The sequence below is a fragment of the Candoia aspera genome, chromosome 2 (genome assembly GCF_035149785.1).
Source record: "Candoia aspera isolate rCanAsp1 chromosome 2, rCanAsp1.hap2, whole genome shotgun sequence".
In the NCBI taxonomy this organism is placed as follows: Eukaryota; Metazoa; Chordata; class Lepidosauria; order Squamata; family Boidae; genus Candoia; species Candoia aspera.
Genome location: NC_086154.1, coordinates 157,759,057 through 157,782,720, shown reverse-complemented (window position 1 = coordinate 157,782,720; position 23,664 = coordinate 157,759,057). Strand labels below are relative to the sequence as shown.

The 23,664-nt window shown below is 41.9% G+C and overlaps 1 protein-coding gene across 6 annotated transcripts in view; it reads right to left on the bottom strand.

Moving 5' to 3' along the window:
• Positions 1-19,818: 19,818 nt before the first annotated feature.
• Positions 19,819-23,664, bottom strand: part of TRPC4 (transient receptor potential cation channel subfamily C member 4) — a 113,397-nt gene continuing 109,551 nt past the window's right edge. For all 6 annotated transcript variants that reach the window (XM_063294538.1, XM_063294537.1, XM_063294542.1 and 3 more), the window contains 2 exons: positions 22,705-22,794; positions 19,819-20,883 (listed from right to left, as the gene is read on the bottom strand). In XM_063294538.1, coding sequence (XP_063150608.1) covers positions 20,176-20,883; positions 22,705-22,794 — 798 coding nt within the window. In that variant the 3' untranslated portion in view covers positions 19,819-20,175. The remainder of the gene's footprint in view (positions 20,884-22,704; positions 22,795-23,664) is intronic.

Below are 23,664 nucleotides of genomic sequence, written 5' to 3'. Positions count from 1 at the left end.
CTATCTCTCCCCAGATCTATGCCCTTTTGGCTGACCTGCACAGTGGCACTCATCGGTGACAGCTAGGTGAGATTGCTGAAGGCCCTGAGCGTCTACTTCAGCCCCACCCCTGGCACTGCCACCAATGAGTGCTGCTGTGCAGGGTAGCCAGAAGGGCATAGATCAGGGGAAAGATAGGCAGGTGGGGGGAGTTGCAGCAACCCTGTGGTTGTAAGGGCGGGCAGGCTGCCAAGCCCCCGAATTTTGATCATGTGACCACGGGGCCACTGCAACAGTCGTACCTTCAGGCATGGGTTGCAAATCCATTTTTTTAGCACCATAATAATTTAGAATGGCGGCTGAACAAATGGTTGTTAAGCAAGGACTACCTGTACCTGTGAACCCTTCTAACAACTTTCTTACAGCTGGGTAAACCTTTAAATCAAGGCTACTTTGCAGGTTCAGGTGACTGCTAATTTAAGTTTTCATTAGATATTATAGCTCATTAATTTTAACATTTCCAATAAAATATTAATAATAATTTATTAAATTTATATGGCACCTGACTCCCAGCGACTCTGGGCAGCTTACAGTCATTAATAATCTTGTATTATATTTTTTAAAAAATTATATGGGGGAAATATTAAGAACATTCATTCTTTTAAAAAATAATATATTTCTGAATTCCTGATATTCCCTACAGGTTCCATGTTCCATATGATTTTTTTCTAGATAATTTTAATTCTGAAAAAATTAAATGGAAAATTAGTATACTGCAGAATGCTAAGCATAGTCATGATTTCTAAAAATACTTTTGGACCTAACCTGAAGTGTTTCTTATAAGATAAAAGATAAGAGTCCACTGGAGTTGGGCAGCCAATAAATTTTAATAATAATAATAATAATAATAGAAATAATAGAAAGCACAGAACTTTATTGGGAAATGTACCCACTTGCTACAAAAATGTCAAAAGTTAGTTTCCTTTTATTTAGATCTTCTTCCCACATTTGTCAAGAAATGGAAAGATTAAGACTGAGCTTGATTTCTCAACCCAAATTCACCACTTCATTTAAATATGAAGAAATCAGTAAATAGTTATAGCAGAGTCAGTAGCAGTGTTTCCTAAATTACCAGGACCTTATAGAGGGTTGTAATGTATGATGGCTTGTACATGGGATAAGCATGAGGAAAGGTGAAGAAATACAAAGCAGCAGGCAACCTGAAACCACTCAAAGACCCTAGAGAAAGAGACAAGATAGATAATAAAAACAAGACGGTTGCCTTTCTTTGATGTGACGGGGAGGCAGTATATGGGAACAATGAATGCCACTGTTTATGGTACAAGGTATTGGTATCTCTAATTAGGGTGGGTTAGAGTCCTGTTAGTAGAGACGAATGGGATAGCCATAGTAAGGTCATCTCATTTCTTGTAGCTTCAAAGTTAAAACATAAAGAACTTCTACCCTTTCTTGCAAAATTAATGAGAATTGGCCCCAAATTCTGTGACATTCTTTCATTATCATCACTCTACCCACTCCTAACTCCTTTAAAAAGTAGTTCTGAATTATTTAGATTTTTTTAAAAAAAATCTTACATTGATAGTCTCTGGAGTCCTCTAGTGGAGAAAAAATTTTTTAAACATCTTTTAGGAACGGATGGTCCCTCAGGATGTTTAGCCAAATAGACCAATTTAAGGTCTTCCAAATATAGAATATATTGTTGACCTTGAAATTTGGTCCACATTTATGGACCAACTGAAGCTCAGATAAGACTATAAGATATAACAATTATGGCTCAAATTCTATTATGATTTCAATATGTATGAAACGGGGCTGCTTGTTATCATGTTTATTATTCAGTTTAGCTATAGAAGAGCTAGCAATAGTACTTTGATCCAGTGATCAGATTTATGAGATACAATTAGGTAGGAGGACATATTTTTTGAACTTACTTGCATGGTTCTGACTCTCTGGAATGCCTCCCATTCAGTTAACCATAATAAGGAGTTGGAGGAATTCACAGCTAACTTTCATAAATCACATCTGATGTTCTTTCCTACCTTCCCTAAAATTCAAAAGGCAGTCTCTATAGATTTAGGAATTCCAATAGCATATAAATCTTTAAAATATTTAGGGATCACTATTAACAAAAATATTAAGAAAAGTTTCATTAATAATGATATACCAACGTGGAAGAAATTGAACAAGGAAAGAAAAAGGTGAAAAAAAATCTTCAGTATCTTAGGACAAATTGTAGCTGTTAAAAGGAAAATCCTTGCAAGGCCCAATTTTTGATTTCAGTGCCTCCCAATAGAATTCCAGAATGGGTTCAAAATAGAGAGCCATTTCTATGATATAAATGCAAATTATATATCTTTATATATGATATAAAAGCAATTTCTATGATATAAATGCAAAAACATTTACAATTAACTAAAAGATCTTTTATAGGCCTCAAAAGCAGGGAGGCTAGGAATTACCAGTTTAAGAATATATTATCAAGCTGCACTGAGGGCATTTTATTCCAATCATTTCAGAAGACCATCTAAATAATGGCTCCAAATAGAAACTATATCAGAGCCAAATCATTTTATAAATCAATGGTTCTTCCCCCTCTCAAACATTTTTGAAAAATAAACAGACTGGAAAATGTTTTTACCAAAATGATGCCCCAAATTTGGAAGAATCAATATATAGCCTTGATAAAGGATACTTCCCCTCTAGCTCATTTAATAACATACATAGAACAGGACAATCAATATGGTCTGGCCCAAATGAAACCTTGGAGAGGGTATAACCTTTACAGAATAAAAGATTTCTATAGCAGTAGGGAACCTCTCAATAAAGAACAGATAGAGCCACAAACAGGTGACCAGTTACCATGGTTTTTCAGGTATCAGCTTAAATCTCTATTGGATAATAAGGATGTTAGAGATTCAGCAATTCACCTTACACTAATTTTGAGAATTTAATAACCATCTAGAACAACCAAAAGGAACTATTTCAAAAATGTATATGCTGCCATTGCAACTCAAAATAGGAGATTCACCTCTTGGTTTAAAGGAAGCTTGGGATACTCATTTTGGAAAAGCTATACAGGAGACAACTTGGCATTATGGAAATCAGGTGAATTCACCTCAGTTTCAACGCAAGAGCTTCAAAGGAAGAGTATATATTGTTGGCATATATAGATATCATAATTATTCTTTCAAATGTTGGAGAGGGTGCCTACTGTCAGAGTTTGTTGGAAAGCGTTTCGCCCAAGAGATCAGAAAAAACACACCAGGCATTTCTATGAAAATAAGTGTATTTACAGAAAGCATAAAAACATAAACAGTTTCATATCCAGATATCCTGGATAGGCACAAAAGCTTTACAAGCTCATATTTACAAGCTCAGACACACGGACACGCGCTCTGAGTAGGACTGGAAGGAAAGGCTGTGTAAAAGGAAAACTGAAACTGTAACAAGCCCAGGCAAGTTCCCCTCCAAGCAATTTCCCCAAACAGTAGCTTTTCCTTATATGGTCGTTCTTTTCACACCCCAACCTGAGGATACTTAAGTTAGACCTGTTCACCCTGCCAAAGTGATTTGTTACCATAGTATCTTAGTGGCTTGGTCCTTGCAAACAAACAACTACCAACACTCCCCTTTGTTATGCTAAGGAGTAAGACACAAACCTATTTTCTTTGTCAACTCTGTGTCTTGGTACAGCAAGTGTTTGCTTTCTAGAATGCCAGCCTAAGCTTGACCCAGCAAATTGAATTAAAACCCCAGAAGTGGATTTCCTGTCACTGAGATCTGCATTTTCCTTTTTCAAAAACCAAAATTCTGCAGTTTTTCATCTAATTTTTGGTTCCAGGATCTAGCAGCTTGTTTTAACCCATAGATTGACTTCTGCAGTTCACAGACTAGATTCTCCCCTTTTTCATAGCCAGGGGGTTGCTGCATGTATAATTTGTGGTCTAAATCACCATAGAGAAATGCAGTTTGAATGTCATAGTGATGAACTGACATTCCTTTGAGTGCAGCAATTTTTAACAGCAATCTAATTGATTCATCTTTAGTAACTGGCGCAAAAGTCTTGCCAAAGTCTAAATCTTTCCTTTGAGTGAACCCTTTTGCAACCAACCTTGCTTTATATTTTTGGATTTGGCCATCAGCATCCCTTTTCAGTTTGAAAACCCACCTACAACCTAGGCAGCCTTCATTGGGAGGTAGATTTACCAGTTTCCATGTTTTATTTTCTTTCAAGGATGCTAATTCTTGTTGCATGGCAGACAGAATTTTACCAGCATCCTTACCAGCATCCTTCTTATAAGGAATGTATGTGTTCAGCTAACTGTGTAAGCTGTAATTGTCAAGGAAAATAATAGCTTCCTTGTCTCAAGAGCTCCAAGGCTCTCCTGGGGGATAAGGATGCCTAAGAATAAGTTGGAATATGAAGGAGGCTGGCAAGTACATGACAGGTATAAGTTGGGAGATGGCACGAATGGAAGATAAGGGAACCAGAACCAGCAGAAGCCAGTAGAAGATAATACAAGAATGCAAGCATGCGCACATGAGGGATACCCTGTCCGAAAGTAACCGGACAGGTAATTATGTTAAATTTCCCTTCCACTATTAGATAATTCCACACCCAAAGGATGGCCGATGCTGTCTACTAATACAAAGGGCTCTCCTTTTCAGAGGAGAGACCCCTTTGTTACTTGAGCGCTCAAATAAAAGGGTTATCCTATTTCTCGCTTGGTGTGTTTATTGGGACCCATACCAGGTTTAAAGGACTCCAGTCCTAAGCTGTGATTGCGGCCCTTCAGCAGAATGCCAATTTTGTGCAATCTCAGGTGGTAAAGCATTTACTTGTTCTAAAGATTCAGGTTCTGTGAATATGTGAAAAGCCTTTACTGTTTCAGCCTGAAAACATGATGGAGGAACGCCTTTATTACTCCTCTGAGATCTGCGAGGTAATACAGGGCTTAAATTTTGACTCCTATCACTTTCCTGAGAAGCATCTGTCTCATTAGACAGATCTTCAGTTTGCTTTTCTGGCTTAATGTCCTCACCAGGCAAAAGATCACTATCAGCAAGTCCTTGCTGTTCTGTTGTGGTTAGATCAACTGGAGAGCTAGAATTTAATTTCCCGCAGTTTTGCTCAGCAAAAGAAGTGCTTTTGCTAATTATTAATTTCTTTCCCACTATGAACCTGTAGCTCTTTTGGCTTTGTTCATAGCCAACAAAGGTGGTTTTCTTTGTTGTGGGGCCTCCTTTTCTTCTCTGTTGTTTTGGAATATGAACCCATGCAGTGCTACCAAACACTCTAAGACGGTTTACCTTTAGTTTCACACCATAAAACAAGTGGAATGGAGTGTCCAGTTATACAATCTATTTCACACATAACAGGCAGTAGATATTGATTCTGCCCAAAATCTAAAAGATAAATTCAAATCTTTAAGCATGCATAACATTGATTCTTGCAAGGTTCTGCCCTTTCTTTCAGCAACACCATTTTGCTCAGGGGTGTAAGGATTAGAAAGAATTTGTTCTATCCCCTTGTCTGCTAGGAACCTTTTAAATTTGTGAGAAAGGTATTCTCTATCACATTGGAGTGCAGATACAGGCCTAGGGAATTTTCCATTTGCCCATGTCACAAACCCTTTAAATTTCTCAAATGCCTCATCTTTATATTTTAAGATGTAGATAAATATGTATCTTGAGAAATCATCAATGATGGTCATTGCATACCTTGCTTGTCCAAAACTTGGAGCAAAAGGACCAATAATGTCAGAGTGTACAATTTCTAGAGGTCTAGTTGTAACTCTGTCACTGTGCTTACTCACAGGAGCTTTTTGTGTTTTGCACTCTTTGCAAACTACACAGTCTAAGTATTTGTCATAGGGTTTTATCTTTAGGTCAGCACACAGCTGTGGCATTTGTGCTATATACCTGAAATTAGCATGACCAAATCTTCTATGCATCAGGTGTACACATTGGTCATGATATGGAGTGTTGCCAACTGCAGCTTTGCAGTTTGGCTTCCTTGCATTTTGCACAATGTACAAGGAGTCTTTTAGCATACCAGTAGCACACAATTTCCCATTTTCATGTATCTCACAACCATTTTTCTTAAATGTTATGACATACTCTGTTGCAACCAATTGTGCCACAGATAAAAGGTTTGATTGTAAATTTGGCACATACAACACACCTTTTACAGTTTCTCCCAAGCAGGATAAATACAAGTCACCTTGTCCCGTAATTTTGGTCACAGACCCATCAGCCAAAGATACACTTTGTCTGTTGGTTTTAGACTGTGAAACAAAAGAGCTTTTACAATTACATAAGTGACAATTGGCCCCAGAGTCTAACACCCATACATCAGAATTACCCTTCTCAGAAACCTGTGCAATTTGGGTTGTCTGAAGAGCCTTCTTCTGTGTTGCCCTTGTGTTCTTCTTCTCTGTCTTTCTACTCTTGGGTCTCAAGGCACAGTCTTTCTGCAAATGTCCAGCTGAACCACAATTGAAGCATCGCTAGCTGGCTAGTGCTGTTGCCTCAGCTTCATTTCCTTTCCCTTTGCTTGCTTTCTTGTGCTGTAGCTTCCCAGAAGAGATGGGGGGCGGGGGTTTCCTCTCTATTCTCCCATTCAGTGAGTAGGTGCTGTGTAACATACGATGGGGTGAGTCCTGCTTCAGGCATAGCCTCCAGGGTACAAATCTTCATGTCCCACATTTCATTCAATGAGGACAGCAGGATATACGATTTTGTGAGAGGTGCAAACTCCATACCTCTCTCCTGCAACTCAACAAACAGCTGCTGAATATGATGCAGGTGCTCAGGAAAGCTATCTCCTTCTGCAGGGTGGGCTTTGTGCGGCTTTTTTGTCAGGGTAACTTTACTCCCTGCTGTTGCCTTTATGTACAAGTCTCTCAAAGTGTCCCAAAGTTGCTTTGCAGAATGCATGACACACACATGCACTAGTTGATTATCCTTAACTCCCAGGATAATGGTGGCTCTAGCCCGCTCATTCAGCACTGGGATTTGGGGGGGTTTCCTCACCAATTGGCATCCAAAGATTCTCTCTGTGAAGATACATTTCCACCTTCAGGGCCCAATTCAGGTAATTGGTCTCTGATAGACACTCAAGAGGCATCAGTGAGGGCTGGGAGGCAGCCAGGCTTCTTCCTTCTTTTGCAAGTCACCTCAGCTGGCTTCTTTGTCCTGCAGACTGGCAGCAGCTGGAGAACCTCCAGGCGGCTCCAAGGAAAAATTGTCACAGGTCTTTGTTACCTGCCTTTAAAATGTGCATGAGGTGTGGAGCTGATCTCTCTGCTCTCTCTGGGGGTTCACTGGGCCCATAACCTGCTAGAGTTTACTTTTCCTTATATGGTCATTCTTTTCACACCCAAACCTGAGGATACTTAAGTCTGACCTGTTCACCCTGCCAGAGTGATTTGTTACCATAGGGTTTGGTCCTTGCAAAACAACCAAATGCCAACACCTACAAAGAGGGTCTTTCTTTCATGTGTCATGTCATGTGATAAAGTTATATCCCTTGGGCATAAAATTTTTGATGACATAAATGTCATTAATGTTGGAAGTCCTGGCAAATCCAGCATGCCTCATTAGCATGTGAATTAGCATGTAAATTGAGTTGTCCCACAATGCAACTCTGAAGAAGCTGTTTGTTCCCACTCCCACTTCCTGTCTTTTCTTCTCTTCTTCTTCCATCCAGGGGGAAGCAAGCATGCTGCTCTGCTCTCCATTCATCAGGGCCATGTGCTTGGGCCTTGATGAAGGATTCTGCCCCATTCTTCTACACAGCTCTTGGGAGCTGTAGGGCTGAGAGTTTAGGGCAAATTAAGTATTTAGAAAGAAAAGAAGAACAAAGGAACTTCATCTTTTCCACCAAGATGGATGTAACAGAAGCAACAATAAAGTCAGTAAAACTTTTTTTTACTTATCTTAACCTAATCTGTCTAAGTGTGTGATTCTTTATGCTTGGGAGGGCTGAGTGTGTAAGATCCATAATCTGTATTTCTCTGGCATGCTTATTAAAGCTATCTAAGATAATATTCTTTTTCTGTGGATAGCTTCACAGCTGTGTTATAAGCTCTGCTCCATTTCAGTGGTTCTAACAGGCCATTATATTCAGTTAATATAATGCTTCCATTAATGCTTCTGTCCTAACAGTCAGGAACCATGCTGAGACAAGGAATAAGTCTCTAGTGTTTTATTACTGCTACGTTAGACAGAAAATCCTAACAAACTGAAGAAGCATGAGAAACCCCAGACAGATAAACCCCAAAAGTCAAGGTGGGTCTGTTCTGTGTCTCTTTGAATGACTGCTCAACTCCTCACTACTACGCATGCGTTTTCCCCCCTGGATAGGGGCCCCCTCCTGCTCACCATCAATGCTCATGACATCACCCTCCCCTCCAGATTTACATTCCATTTCAGCTCCCTCCTCTCTAGAGTTCCTTCCTCCCTCCAAAGTCTCATGAGAGTCCATCTCCCCCTCCAAGCTTCCATGCGAACTGGGCAACAATGGAAATTCTTCAAAGGAAAACTCTTCCAAGGACGAATCAGTGCTGCTCTCCAGGACTGATAATGCTTCTGGCCCAGGTGGCGGCTTCTGGAAAATAGCTAGATAATTAGAAGATTCTTCCCCCCTCCCCCTTGGGAAATGCAAGCCAGAGGTGGAGGGCTGCGGCTCCCCCTCCTCCTCTCACTCTGGCCTCAGAGCCTCTGGCAGCGGTGGAGGTTGCCAACTTATGAACTCCTCTGCTTGGGATTCCTCTGCTTGCTCAGTCAAGTGAGGAATCTCTGGTAGAGTGTGAGGCTTGGGTTTGTGAGGGAAAAGCTAATGGAATCGTTGAATCAGCGCTGGTGCATGTACATCTCTGGCATTTTCCCATGTGCGCTCTTCCTCAGGGTACCCTTTCCAGTGTATGAAATATTGGATGCCCCTTCCCCTCCTCCTAGAGTCCAGAATTTCCTCGACTTCATATTCCTCCTCCCCATCCACAATTACTGGAGGTGGGGGGGGGCATTTGCGATCGTAAGGCACTTGGGGGAGGGTCTTTGGCTAGCAAGGCTCTGTGAAACCCTGGATGGACTTTCATGGATGCTGGTAGCTTTAAATGATAAGCCATTGGAATTATCTGCTGTACCACAGTGAAAGGTCCCACAAACTTAGAGTCCAACTTCTTGGAAGGCCTGGTAGAGGTCAAAAACTTGGTAGAGAGCCACACTTTGTCTCCTACCACAATCGCTGCCCCCTCTTGTCTGTGAGCACCTGCAGCTCTCTTGTAAGCACTCTTTGCCCTGTTCAGCTGCTCCTTTAACAACTCCTGTGCGGCTTGTTGCTCTTTAAGAAAATCAGCCATGGCTGGAACAGCTCCCTGCTGTGAGGAGGTGGGCAACTCCCGAGGATTAACCCCATAGAGTGCTTGGAAAGGAGACATCTTGGTAGATGATTGCACGGAGTTGTTATAGGTAAATTCTGCCATGGGGAGTAGGGCTGGCCAATTGTCTTGCTAATAAGTGGTATAACATCTGAGATACTGCTGTAACCATTGGTTAATTTTCTCAGCTTGTCCATTACTAGCAGGATGATGCAATGATGACAGGTGGATTTGGACCCCTAATGACTGGAAAAGGGCCCTCCAGAACCTGGAAGTGAACTGTGGGCCTCTGTCACTCACCAAGTGATTTACCATGCCTCTATACCTAAAAACATGGTCCATGAACAACTGCACTGTGGCTTGCACAGATTGGAGGCCCTTGCAAGGAATAAAATGCACCATTTTAGTGAAAAGGTCCACCACCACTAGTATGGAAGTCAGCCCCTGGACCGGGGGTAAATCCATGATGAAATCCATGGAAATTGTATCCCAAGGCCTACTGGGGGTGGGTAGGGGTTGAAGAGTCCTGTGGGCTTCCCTGTGAGAGGCTTGTCTTGTCTACAGGTATGACAAGAAGCAACGTAACCCTTTATGTCTGCAGTCATCTTAGGCCACCAGTAGTCTCTCAGAGCTCTATGGAGAGTTTTGAAAACACCTCCGTGGCCCGCCGTTTGGTGGTCATGGCAAAGTCTCAGTACTTCTCCCCTCAATGAGGGGGGAATGTATAATCACCCACTATGCCAGAGGATTCCTGCTTCCATCCTGGCCCTGGCATACGGGTCCTGTTGTTGCTGAGCTCTGACTCTTGTAAATAGGTCCTCTGCTTGTCTGCCTGCTGCTAAAATCTCTGTCTAGTTCCCCCTCATAGACTGATCAAAGTTGTGAGGTTGTAATATAGTAGCCTGGACATCCTGGTGAGTAGCAGGGGTTGCCTGAATGGATCAAGACAAGGCATCTGCCAAACAGTTCTGCACCCCAGGAACATAAGAAATAACAAAATTGAAACAGGAGAAAAACTGGCTACATCTGATTTGGCGTGGGGTGAGGGATCTGGTGTTTTTGTAGAAGCTGTAAATTCTTGTGATCAGTGCAAACTTTCACAGGAAAGGTTGCATCTTCTAGCCAGTGCCTCCACTCTTGAAATGCTGCTTTAATTGCCATCAACGCCTTGTTAAAAACATCATAGTTTCTCTCTGCCGGCAAGAGCGTGCGAGAGAAAAAGGCACAAGGAAGCAATGTCTTCCCTGCTTTGTCAGTATATTGCAATAAAACAGCAGTGATAGCAAAATCTGAAGCATCTGAATGCATTATGAATTGCTTCGTGGGATCAGGATGCTTTAAAAGCGGCTGGGATGCAAAGAGTTGCTTAAATTCTTGGAAGGCTGCTTGCTCCTTCTCCCCTCAAAGAAATTTTGATCCTTTCTTCAAAAGCTGTGTGAGGGGCTTGGCCCTGTCACTAATTTTATATAGAAATTTTCTATAGAAATTTGCGAATCCTAGGAATTTTTGTACATCTTTCACATTCCGGGGGGGGGGGGGGGGAGTTGCCTAGAGAGAATTGCCTGAACCTTTGAAGGATCCATGGATATGCCTTCTGTTGATATTCTATAGCCCAGGAAATGTAATTCAGTTAAATCGAAGGCACATTTCTCTAGCTTGGCGAACAGCTTGTTCTCTCTGTCTTTGTAAGACATTACGTACATGGTTGTAGCATCCTCAGAGAATATTAATATGTCATCTAGATAAATGACCAGATACTTATCTAATAAATCAGACAAAATTTGATTCATAAATTGGGAAAATATGGCTCCTGTGTTTGTCAAGCCAAAGGGCAAAACAAGGTACTCAAATTTACCATACCTGGTATTGAAGGCAGTCAGATATTCATGCCCCTCTTTCATCCAGATCAGATTGTATGCATTCCTGAGGTCCAACCTAGTAAAAATGCATGCTTTCTGTAAGCGATCCAGCAGATCAGCTATTAAGGGGAGTGGGTAATTTTCTTTGATCGTGACCTTATTGAGGGAGCTGAAATCATGAACCACTCTCATGGGTGCCTCCTGAGCTGCCCGTGCCAATGAGTCAGGCTTCTTTGGTACAAAGAATGTAGGAGCAGATGCTGGGGAAGTAGATGGTCAGATGAAACCCTTTTGGAGATTAGAATCCAAGTAATCTTTTAAGGTGGCTAGTTCCTTGGGGGACTTGGGATATTGTTTCCTTGCTGGAATCTTGGCTCCTGGTATCAACTCAATAGTGCAATCACAGTCCCTATGGGGGGTAGTGCTGTGGCCTCTTGTTCACTGAAAACGTCTGCAAAATCTGCATACTTGGCTGGCAACTGGACCCCCCCTGCTTCGGTGACTGCGTTGGTTGCTGGAGAGAGAAGAGTGGCTTGAATCTTGTGGTGCTGGCATTCCTTAGCTGGAAAGGAGACTGCTTCCGTAGTCCAGTCCAACAATGGGTTGTGCATCTTCAGCCAAGGTGTGCCCAGGACTATAGGCACATTAAGTGATGCAGTAACATAAAGTTGGATCCATTCAGTGTGGTCTCCCGTTGTTAGTTGCAAAGGTTCTGTGAAACTTCGAATCGATCCTGCCTTGAGGGGCTGGCCGTCAATGGTCTCAACTTCTATGGGATGTGGCAATTCCATGGTTAGGATGTTCAGGTCTTGTACAGACTGTACATCAATAAAATTGGTGGAAGCTCTGGAATCCACGAGAGCCTCTAGCTTGACCTGGTGCTCTGGGTTTACGTGCATTATGACTGGTAAGTAGTAAAAGGATTGCCTGGAATCTGCGGAATGAGCCCTTCTTAATTGATTGATGGTCTCCCTGCTGAGCTCTGTGGAGGGAGACCGACGGAGTTTCCCTGGTTGGAAGTAGAGGCGGAAGTGGCTCTTGTTTCAGCTGCTTGCCCTGGGGCTCTTACGGAATTTGCTTGGCTTCTCGCTGGGCAAGCTCTCACCATGTGCCCCTGGACTCTGCAGTAGAAACAGAGGGCTCTCTCTCTCCTTCTCTGTCTCTCAGCCTCGGAAGTAAGCCTCCTGCTTGCCCCGATCTGCACCGGCTCCTCTGGTCCTGAGTAGAGAGATGCTGCAGAGAGAGCTGGAAATCCTGGAAGTGCTCTGAAGCCCCTGCCTCTCCCCAGCTGCATCTGTCTGAGCTCTTCTAGCCTGGTGTCTATGACCACAGACAGCTGATATAAACCTTCTAAAGTAGCTGGTGTTCCCTGGCACACTAATTCATTTTTAATTTCCTCATCTAGCCCCTGTTTGAATTGGTCTTTCAAGGCACTCTCATTCCAGTCCAGATCTCCTGCTAACAGCTTGAAATCAGCAATGTAAATTCCCACCCTCTTGTTGCCTTGCTTGAGCTTCCAAATTTCCCGGCTGTCAGTGACCTCTCTGATCAGGTCATCAAAGTGTGCTTGGAACCCTGCCAGAAAATTCTGGTAGTCATTGAGAATTGGGTCATTGTTCTCCACCATGGGAATAGCCCATTTGGCTGCTGGGCCCTTTAGCAGACTTAAAATAAAAGTGACTCTGGTTCGGTCTGTTGGGAACTCTGCCGGTCTGCTGTCGAAAAACATTGTGCACTGTGTAAGAAAGGTTCTCAACTGTCCTGCTTCTCCTCCAGACTTCTCTGGTAAACTGCCCTGGGATCTCAAGACTACTGGCGGAGCTGCTGCTGCTGGTGCCGGTTGTGGGTTAACCGGAGCTGGTTGTTGTAACTGCTGTAGCATAGCTGCTTGTAATGTGTTGATCTGGAGATCTACTTGTTGCAGGTATTGTTGCAAGGCTGCTGCCAATTGTTGGATGGCTTGCCGAATTTCCTGGTTTTCCAAAGACATTTTCCCCCCAAAATTCCCCCCCCCCTTTTTTTTCCCTCCCTCTTTCAATGGGAGTAGGAGTTTGTTAGGATTGATGTCCTAACAGTCAGGAACCATGCTGAGATGAGGAATAAGTCTCTAGTGTTTTATTACTGCTACGTTAGACAGAAAATCCTAACAAACTGAAGAAGCATGAGAAAACCCAGACAGAAAAACGCCAAAAGTCAAGGCGGGTCTGTTCTGTGTCTCTTTGAATGGCTGCTCAACTCCTCACTACTATGCATGCTTTTTACCCCCTGGATAGGGGCCCCCTCCTGCTCACCATCAGTGCTCATGACAGCTTCCATTAATAAAATGGTATGCTGTCCATAGTTAGGGTTACTGCATTTATTTATGAGATCAAGTCTTAAGCTTAAAAACATGGAACTTTTTATTTATTTAATCTCAGCAGCTAAAATAAAAATTGCTCAACAGTGAAAAATCTTAGATAATTTAACAGGAGATGTGGATTAATAAGGCCTCTTCAGTCACCATGTTAGAAAAGATTACATATAAAGTTAAAGTAATAAAATAACAGAGGCAGGAACCACAATTCTATCAAACGTGGGTGAACTTTATATTTTATCTTAACTGCAATAGAGCTATTATCAGTAATGCTTTTGAAGTATGGTAAATATGAATGCCTATATTATCTATCTTCTGTTTAGTGGGTTTAAATGTTTTTTCTCTATGTATCATAGATATATGTTACTCAGTTACTGTTTGTTAATTACTGTTAAATATGAATGAATGAGTGAATAATAGAATCAATAATAGAATCTATGACAGCTATGAACTACCCAGCTCAAAACTACTAAGGTGGAAAAAGTCATCCAAGGACCCAAAGAACATCCTGGAGACTACCAAGCCCAGTCCTGTGCCTCAGGATCAAGCCTCTCAAACCAGTTACCCACTCCCTGGTAATGGGCACTGTTGGAAGGATTCAAGCAACCCCCCCCCCCATTTCTCTCTCTTTTTTTTTTAGCAAACTGCCATTTTTCCCCTTTAAAACATCTTCCCCCCGATAGACACATCCCACCAAAAACACTTCCCCCAAACCGGGTAAGAAGTCAGAAATTCCAGGGCAGAGGACTAAAACAGAAGGGAAATGACCTAACATAAAAGACCACAATAGAATAATAGGAAAATACTAACATGAGCCATAAAAGAACCTCCGGATAAATTGATCAGATTCCCCGCAAACCGATCAGATCAGGAAACTGAGAGGACAAAAGCCAGAGAGAGACAACACCTTAACATAATTAAAGGGAAAAAGGCCTTCCCCTTAGAATATCAATAATCTAAACCTAATGGGCGAAAGCCGCAGCCCTGCAGAGAGCTTAATTGAACAAAAAGCAAGGGAACCACAAAACAATAGGGGGCGCAACCACAGGAATGCTTCAGTTCTTTTATCAATTAACGCTGTCTTAGAATTCTTAGAAGAACTCTTCCAGGAACCAAGTAAGCATGATCCAGCCAAGACAAACAGTCTTTTGCAGCCTTTTTTCTAACACAAAACCCACATTTCTATATAAGGGGGGGGGGGAATACAAGTGTGGCCACCTCCGGCAGCTGACTTCTCTGTATCACGCTCTCAGACAATAAAGCAATTACCTCTGTTCAAGCAACTGCCTGCATTTCTTCATTCCTGGCTCAGAATGGACCCTGGTAAGATTTCCTTCCAACAGCAGGGTTTGCTACCAGACATCGAAACCAGGCTGTCCTCCTATAAATAATGCCCTGGTGAAAGCTACTGCCCATATCTGTGAATGCCTACACACCCAATGCAAGACAGCAGCCCCCCTAAACCCACAATGACTGCACTCACCTGCTGGCTCTGCAAACCCAATTGCAACTGCAGTCCTATCCCAGCCACAAGAGGGAACACAGGCTACTAGATTCAGAACCTCCAGCTGTCCACAAAGTTACTGATGCTCCTGATTATGTTTATTTTTATTGTAGCAGCTGGGCCATTGAAAATCAAAGTGCCTAAGCACTAGCATGCTGTCCACACTCCAGTTTTAACTCAGACTTACTAGCATCAATATCCATCAGACCTCCACTCATTCACATAAAGCACCTAAAGAGCTAGAGGACAGTTTCCACCTGGCACTTTTCTATTGCCAGGGAGGCCAATTCTGTTAGCAACACATGTCCATTCTTGCCTGTGGTCAGTCTGGTCCTTCTCTGTCTATGTCTAGAACATTCTTTTATTAATAAGCAACAGTGCAACTTACTCTCTCTTAGAAACTTTTTTCTCTGGTCTCTCTACCTTAGATGAAGCCATTTAGTGGCCAGCTAGGACCATATAATGGAGAGAGCTTTACACAGTGGAGGAAGCTATGCACAGAAAAAGAATATTATCTTAAATAGCTTAAATGAGCATGTCAGAGAAACACAGGTTATTGATCTTACATACTTAGCCCTCCCAAGCATAAAGAATCACATGCTTAGACAGAGTAGGTTCAAGTAAAGTAAAAAAGACTTTTACTGACTTTATTATTTGGTCCAGTTGCATTCATCTTTGGTGGAAAATGAAGTTCCTTGTTTCTTCTGTTCTTTACCTATACTTGGTGATCTCTCAGCCCTACAGCTGCTAAGATCTGCATGCAGAATAGGGGTGGAATTCCTCATCAAGGCCTGATGAATGGAGAGCTGAGCAGCATGCTAGCTTCTCCCTTGGTGGAAGAAGGAGGAAGAGAGAGAGAGCAAGTGGGAGTGGCAACAAACAGCTTCCTCAATAGTTTGCATCCTAGAGCAACCATCCATATGCTAATGAGGCATGCTGGATTTGCCAGGACTTCCAACATTAGAAAGATCTGTGACCTTTAGAGGCCAAATATAATAGCAGGATCAAGGAGGGTTTCCAGCCTAAAGGTGAAAGGTGGAGGAGACAACTGCTTCCTGCTCTCTCACAGAACTGGTTATAATTCCACTCAGACCTCATACTACTGAGTGTGCTTTCCTGCTCAGTGACCACACTCCTGTAAACCTATTGGGACAGGACACTGCACCCCAGATGGGGTTTATTTGGATTTACCAGAAAAAGCCATATGTTACTACTGGGAATACCATTGCTTTAACTATGCAGACCTTTGTTGTCAGTGTGATGTCTCTGCTCTTAACTATTTTATCGAGATTGGTCATTGCTCTTCTCCCAAGGATTAAACGTCTTCTGATTTCCTGACTGCAGTCAGCATCTGCAGTAATCTTCGCACCTAGAAATACAAAGTCGTTCACTGCTTCTACATTTTCTCCCTCTATTTGCCAGTTATCAATCAAGCTGGTTGCCATAATCTTGGTTTTTTTGAGGTTTAGCTGCAAGCCAGCTTTTGCACTTCCTTCTTTCACCTTCATCATAAGGCTCCTCAGTTCCTCTTCACTTTCAGCCATCAAAATGGTATCATCTGCATATCTGAGATTGTTAATTCCAGCGATTTTAACTGCAGCCTTGGATTCCTCAAGCCCAGCATGTTGCATGATGTGTTCTGCATACAAGTTGAATAGGTAGGGTGAGAGTATACAGCCCTGACGTACTCCTTTCCCAATCTTAAACCAGTCTGTCGTTCCGTGGTCTGTTCTTACTGTTGCTACTTGGTCGTTATACAGATTCTTCAGGAGGCAGACAAGATGACTTGCTATCCCCATACCGCTAAGAACTTGCCACAATTTGTTATGGTCCACACAGTCAAAGGCTTTAGAATAATCAATAAAACAGAAAGAGATGTTTTTCTGAAACTCCCTGGCTTTTTCCATTAACCAGCAGATATTGGCAATTTGGTCCCTAGTTCCTCTGCCTTTTCTAAACCCAGCTTGTGCATCTGGCAATTCTCACTCCATAGTGTATATTGTATTCTTATTCTCATTTTATAATATATAAAGCAAAGGATAAGATGGAAAGCTGAGATTTTAATTTTAAAAAAAAATTGCCTGACAGAAAATCATTCTTTGCTTATGGAAATACATTTAAAAACTAACATGTGGGTCCAGTAACCCACCTACAGGGCCATGCAGAGGAGTTTTCCAAGCATCTGGAGGATAAAATTGCTCAGGTTTTTACCAATTTGGATGTCAAGCGTGGGGCATGGCCTATGGAGATGCCTGGGGAACGTACTTACCTGGTTATCTGGGAATGGTTTGATCCCGTTAGGCCTGAGGAAGTAGACAGGGTCCTCTGGACTGTAAATGCCACCACTTGCCAATTAGATCCATGCCCCTCCTGGCTGGTGAAGGCAGCTCAGGAGGTGACATGTGAGTGGATCCAGGTGATGGTGAATTCATCCTTGAGGGAGGGAGGGTTTCCAACAACCTTTAAAGAGGCATGGTGCACCCCCTCCTCAAGAAACTGTCACTGGATACCATACTAGACAATTTTCATCCAGTCTCCCACCTCCCCTGTTTAGGGAAGGTGGTTGAGAAAATGGTGGCGTTGCAGCTCCAAAGGATCCTGGTTGAAATGGATTATCTGGACCCCTTTCAATTGAGTTTCAGGCCTGGATATGGGCTGGAAACAGCATTGGTCACACTTGTGGATGATCTCTGGCAGGAGCAGGATGGGGGCAGTGCATCCATCCTTGGTCTTCTTGACCTCTCAGTGGCTTTTGATACCATCAGCCATGGTATCCTTTTGGGTTGGCTCAGGGAGTTAGGGGTGGGTGGCACAGTTTTGTGCTGGTTCACCTCCTTTCTCCAGGGCCAGTCCCAATCAGTGTTGATAGGGAGCAAGAGATCTGGCCTGTGGCCCCACCTTTGTGGGGTGCCTCAGGGCCTGCTCTTGGTGCCTGGAGGCTGTAGAGGTCTGGATGGGGAACAACAGGCTTCAGCTGAACCCTGGTAAGATGGAGTGGCTGTGGGTTTGGGGCTCCTCGGCATCCAGGAATTTACCATCTTTGGTTCTGGATGGGGTTGTGCTGCCCCAGACAGATCCGGAACTTGGGGGTTCTCCTGGACTTATGACTCCTGCTCAAAGAGCAGGTGGCAGTCATGGCCAGGGGAGCCTTTGCCCAGCTTCATGTTGTGTGCCAGCTACACCCCTTCCTGGATTGAGAGGCCCTCTGGACAATCATTCATGCCCTAGTCATCTCCTGTATAGACTATTGCAACACGCTCTACATGGGGCTACCACTGAAGAGCATCTGGAAGCTACAACTGGTTCAGAATGCAGCTGTGCAATCAGTTTTAGGAGCCCCAAGGATGGCACATATAGCACCTTTGCTGAGTGAGCTGTATTGGGTTCAAGTTTGCTTCCAGGTCCAAGTCAAGGTGTTGGCTACCACCTTTAAAGCCCTATGTGGCATGGGTCCAGGTTACCTGAGGGACCACCTCACCCCCATTGCATTGACCCATCCCACTTGGTCAGGCAGAGAGGGCATGCTACGGACTCTCTCCATGAGATATTGTCGATTGGCAGGATCCACGAAGAGAGCCTTCTCTGCTGTGGCCCCCACTCTGTGGAACACGTTACTCCCAGAGGTGAGGCAGGCCCCCACTCTCCCGGCCTTCCAAAAGGGAGTGAAAACCAGGCTTTGCCACCTCACTTGAGTTGGGAGGTGGGATAGCTAATCATGGGGGTGATTGGCGCCGTGATGTGGCTCCAAGGAGTTTATATTTTATATAAACTTTAAATATTTTTCTATATTTCATATTTATATTTTGTATGATGTACTTGTTTTTATGTTTTTAATCTCTTATTTTAACTGAATTGTAAACTGCCCAGAGTCATTTGCGAGATGGATGGTGTAGAAATATGAGAAATAAAATTGTCATATGTTGGTGAAGGCCACCAATACCTCAGTCAAGAAAAGGATCTTATTCTTATTCTTTATCCGATTCCAAATGATTGTTTGGAATTGTTTGGATTGTTTGACAGTATGTCTTGAAGTAAATTACTGAACTATGAAAACAGACATGAAAAGCCTCTGATTGCTCACAGAGAGCCAGAATAGCCAAACCAGAATAGCCAAACCAGTAGTTTTTGTTTTTTTAAAGCAGATCTTTATTTCTTTCAGACTACAGAAGAATGTAAATTAGGGCAGTAAACATTTCTATATTCTAGAACTGGCAAATCAAGCTTTTGTGGATTTTTAGGAAAGGTGGGTAAACCCATTTTTTCAAAATGCATGAGTTTGTTTTGAAATCATTGTCTCATTGTAAAGAAGTAATCTCATTTCCTCTTGCTGTCAGAATCAGAACACATTACAGAATTAAAGGATAATATTTTTAATAAATGCAAATGGTCAGTCCTAGGATGCCAGGCACAGACAACTTTGCCTGCAAAATAAACTGAACTACATTTCCTTAATAGGCTCTGGGTTATGCTGGCTGTGGCTTATGGGTCTTATAGCTGAAGACATCTGAAGGACATCAAGTATCCTATTGCTGAAATATTTTAACATAAATAGGATATCAGTATTTCTTTGTAGGTACAAAAATAAAAATTTAAAATAAATTAATGTATGTTCCTAATTTTATTTATAACTTAAATGAAAAGTTTAAACATTTTTCAGAAAGGAAAAAATATATTCACCTGCATCCAGAGGAAACATTAAAAAGCATATTGGCTCACACCTTTATTAAGCTATGTTTATTTGCATAGAAAAATATTTACTATAGGCATTAACTATCACAGAGAAAATGTTTTTAATTCAGATTGAAAAAGATAGCTATAAACTTTTCTGTGTATATTGCAACAATACAAGAATACCAGATACTCCTTTTTAATAAAGTATGTAAAAGTAATTGTGAAAACAAAAACAGGCTACAAACCAGATTTTTCTGTTTACCTTACATCATAGAATTATATTACAATATTTTGCCCTACAGTCTCTGAACATTTTAATGCTGTATTTTGTGGCTAGGTTTAAATATTTCTGCTTCAAAACATTTTGCAATTTATACATAATTGTATAAGTTCTGCCTGCTTTCATCATAACCTTGTTGTCATGTAGTTGTTCCGAATAATTGTTTCTTCCTTTATGATGCTGATGTCCTGCTCATTGTTTAACAAATCATTTTCTCTGGGGAAATCTGAATCCTGCACCTCAGTGGTCTTCCAGTCAGAAGGAACAGCTTTCTTATTCAGCACAGAGTCCAAAGTCTCATTTCTAACTTGCTTATTGCTGGGAACGGTGCACTCTGCACCGATACCCTGTTTGTTTAGCTCACAGTTCACAGCCAATGGTTTATCTTCCAGTTCAATTACTTTCTTGTGTTCTTCTGCTTGTTGACGGGAAATTTCTTCAGAAATTGAATAAATTTTATTTGTACTGTGCTCAGTAGAGCTGTTTTTTGATTGTCTATGAAATAACCTAAACTTCTTTACATCAGCCACAAAGTTTACTTTCTTTTGTTTTTCCTTGGTGGACTCGGTTGCCATCAGTGCTGACCCATTACTCTGGCTGTGTGCTTCAGAGGGTCTTGCCATTACTCTTGGGTGAATCATTGTGGTTATTTCAAAAAGACTAAGGTTTTTCTTCATGATTTTTTCATTTCCTCCACTTTCACTTCCTTCATCAGATTCTGTCAAGGAGGAGCCTTCTGTGCTAGTTCTGGAGTGTTGTAAATTAGATAGTTTGTTTCCTTTTAAAAGACCCAAGACTTCAAAGCGAAAACTGGAAATATCTTGCTTTAATTCCTAAAGAAGTAGAAGAAAATTAATGATGCATGCAACTAAAAAAAACTGTATCAAAAAAAGGTTTGATTTGATTTATTAATTAATTAACATTTATGAATAAATAGCATTATACATTAATTAATGGATTCATTTTTGAACTATGTGCTATGTAAATGTTATACATTAAATAGGCCTCAGTTCAGCTCAGTCCTAACCCCAAATTCACCCTAGTGCCAATAGAAATATTTATCTTAATCCTATCTCCAGCTGTGATGGAACGTGAGGGTAGCCTTGGAAGGTGAGAGGAAGAGATGCTGCCTAGGGAATGATCAGATAAAAGAGAAAGGAGCCCACAACAGAGTAACAGCCAGAGGAAGAAACTTAGGAAGGGCCCGCTCTAGTTTCTCAGGTGGTAAATAGGGAGGGCAGGAAGATTCTGTCAATGCAGCCTTACAGTAAAGTAGAACTAGCTCATCTGGTTGTGTTTCCTGTCTGGTTTACCTGGGAGGGCTGACACCAGCATTCTTTCCCAGTGGTCACATAAGATTACCACTAGCCATAAAAATTAATCCTAATGCTCACTTTTCATCAGAGAGCTCAAAAAAATCCTAACCCTAACCTTAACTTCACTCTAACACCATAGGAATATTTACTCTAAATGTTACCCAGCCACCAGTCCTAATTATAACATAAACCTGACTACCACTAGCCCTAATGCTAATCCTCATGCCATAGTTAACCATAGATATCAATCAAGCCTAACATCACCCTAATGCAAACACAAATGTACTGTATGCCCTAACCCTAATTTCAGAAACAACACAATCTTTACTAACTTACTAAGCATAAAAAGTCATCCTATTTAACTGGACACTCAACTTCCCATTTGGCAAACTTTCATACATGATTATTTGTTTATTTATTTCTATTTGTATGCCATTCAATACCAAAAAAAAAAAAAAAAAAGACTGAGCTGCTTACAGTACAAAAGCAAAATTAAAAGGGGAAAAAAATAGCCAACACCCCCCTCCCCCAAACAAAGCAACAATTGCCTACTGCACAGAAGGGACCTGCTATTCCATTAATCCTCAATTATTTTCTGGAACAGCCAGACCTTGGTGTCTTTCCTGAATGCCAGCAGGGTTGGTGTTGGCCTGACCTTGGGTGGAACACTATTCCAAAGGAGAGGGGCAGCAGTAGAAAAGGCTTTGCGCTTCCTGAGGATGGCAATCCCTCAAGGATGGGACTCAAAGGGTGCCCTCCCTATTAGATCTTTTTGGATGGGCTGAAACCACCAGGACAAGAGGGCTCTGCAGATCCTCAGGCCCTGAGCCATATAGGGTTACAACCAGTGCCTTGAATTATATAGTGACTGTGTCCATATTTAGTATATGTGTATGTGACAAATGAAATTTGTCCCATATGAATCGTTCTAACGCTCTAACTTCTAGAAAGATATACTGTGTACTAGATTACTTTTTCAGTTGAAGCTCTGTAGAGTTTGTTATTCATTGTTATTAAGAAGGGCTGCCACAGGGAAGAGGGCGTCAATCCATAGCACCTGAGGATAGGACAAGACACAATGGATGGAAGCTCTTCAGAGGGAGATCCAACCTGAAAATAAGGAGGAATTTCCTGACAGTGAGAACTATTAAGCAGTGGAACAGCTGGCCTCTGGGAGCTGTGGGTGCTCCATCGCTGGAGGTTTTCAAGAAAAGATTGGACAACCATTTATCCAAGGTGGCATGAGGATTCCTGCCTTGGGCAGCGGGTTGGACTAGAAGACCTCCAAGGTCCCTTCCAACCCTATGATTCTATGCAACTCATTATATGAGCAGTTACCTTAAAATTCTCTTCTGTTAGTCCCTCTTCAGTTTTAGCATCTCTTATCATTGCTGCCACATATCTCTTAACCAAATTCCTCATGACCTCCTGAAAGATAAAAACAAGGTTGTCAACCCTTTGTTGATTAGTATCTGATGAATGAGATACTTTGTTCTGAAAAGTCAAAATGTTAGCTTTGGGCAGCTGTGGCTTCTGGGGGGAGAGGAAGCTGGTGAACTTCTGCTGCTAATTATATCGTTTTTATCACAGATGACAAGGGAATTTCTGTTACCGCCTTGCTGTCTTCCATGTCCTAAAGATTGGGACATATCTACTGAATTATGACAGGTAGAACAGACTGTAATATTTGTTACCAACTGCAGAAAATGCTCTTGTAGAAGAATAAAGACAAAGTGCTCCCCAACTGGCCTTATCATAGTGAAAAACAGGTGAATAGCTCTGTCTCTCCTCATGAACTCCAGCTTTAGTCACACTCTGAGCTGCGTACAATGATACCAGAGTTTGTGCACTCATCGTAAGTTGTGACTTACGTTGTGTGCTCAAATCAGTGACAAAATGCATTTGAGAATAGTTGCATGTGTAGGAAAGATTTCTCAAGTCCTTTGTCACACTTTACACAATTATGAAGGTAAAATAAAAAACGCATCTCCTTGACTCTGCCTGGTTGCTAGGCAATGCAAATACAGAGCTATTAAATTAGGACTGCATCCAGGGCAACCTCTGCTAGTCTGATTTTAAAATATTAATGAAAAACTAACCCATTGTATGATATTTTGCCATTACTGTTTAAATGCATCAGAGCATTTATGAAAGACAGTGACTTTCTTGGAATCAACCTCTATGCTGGTAGGCTTATGGGAAGGGCCAGACTGGAACTCCATGCTATCATTTGCTAAAGAATAAGGGAACTGAAATAACATTTCAGGCTAATTTGTTAGAACTATCTGAAGTAGAATG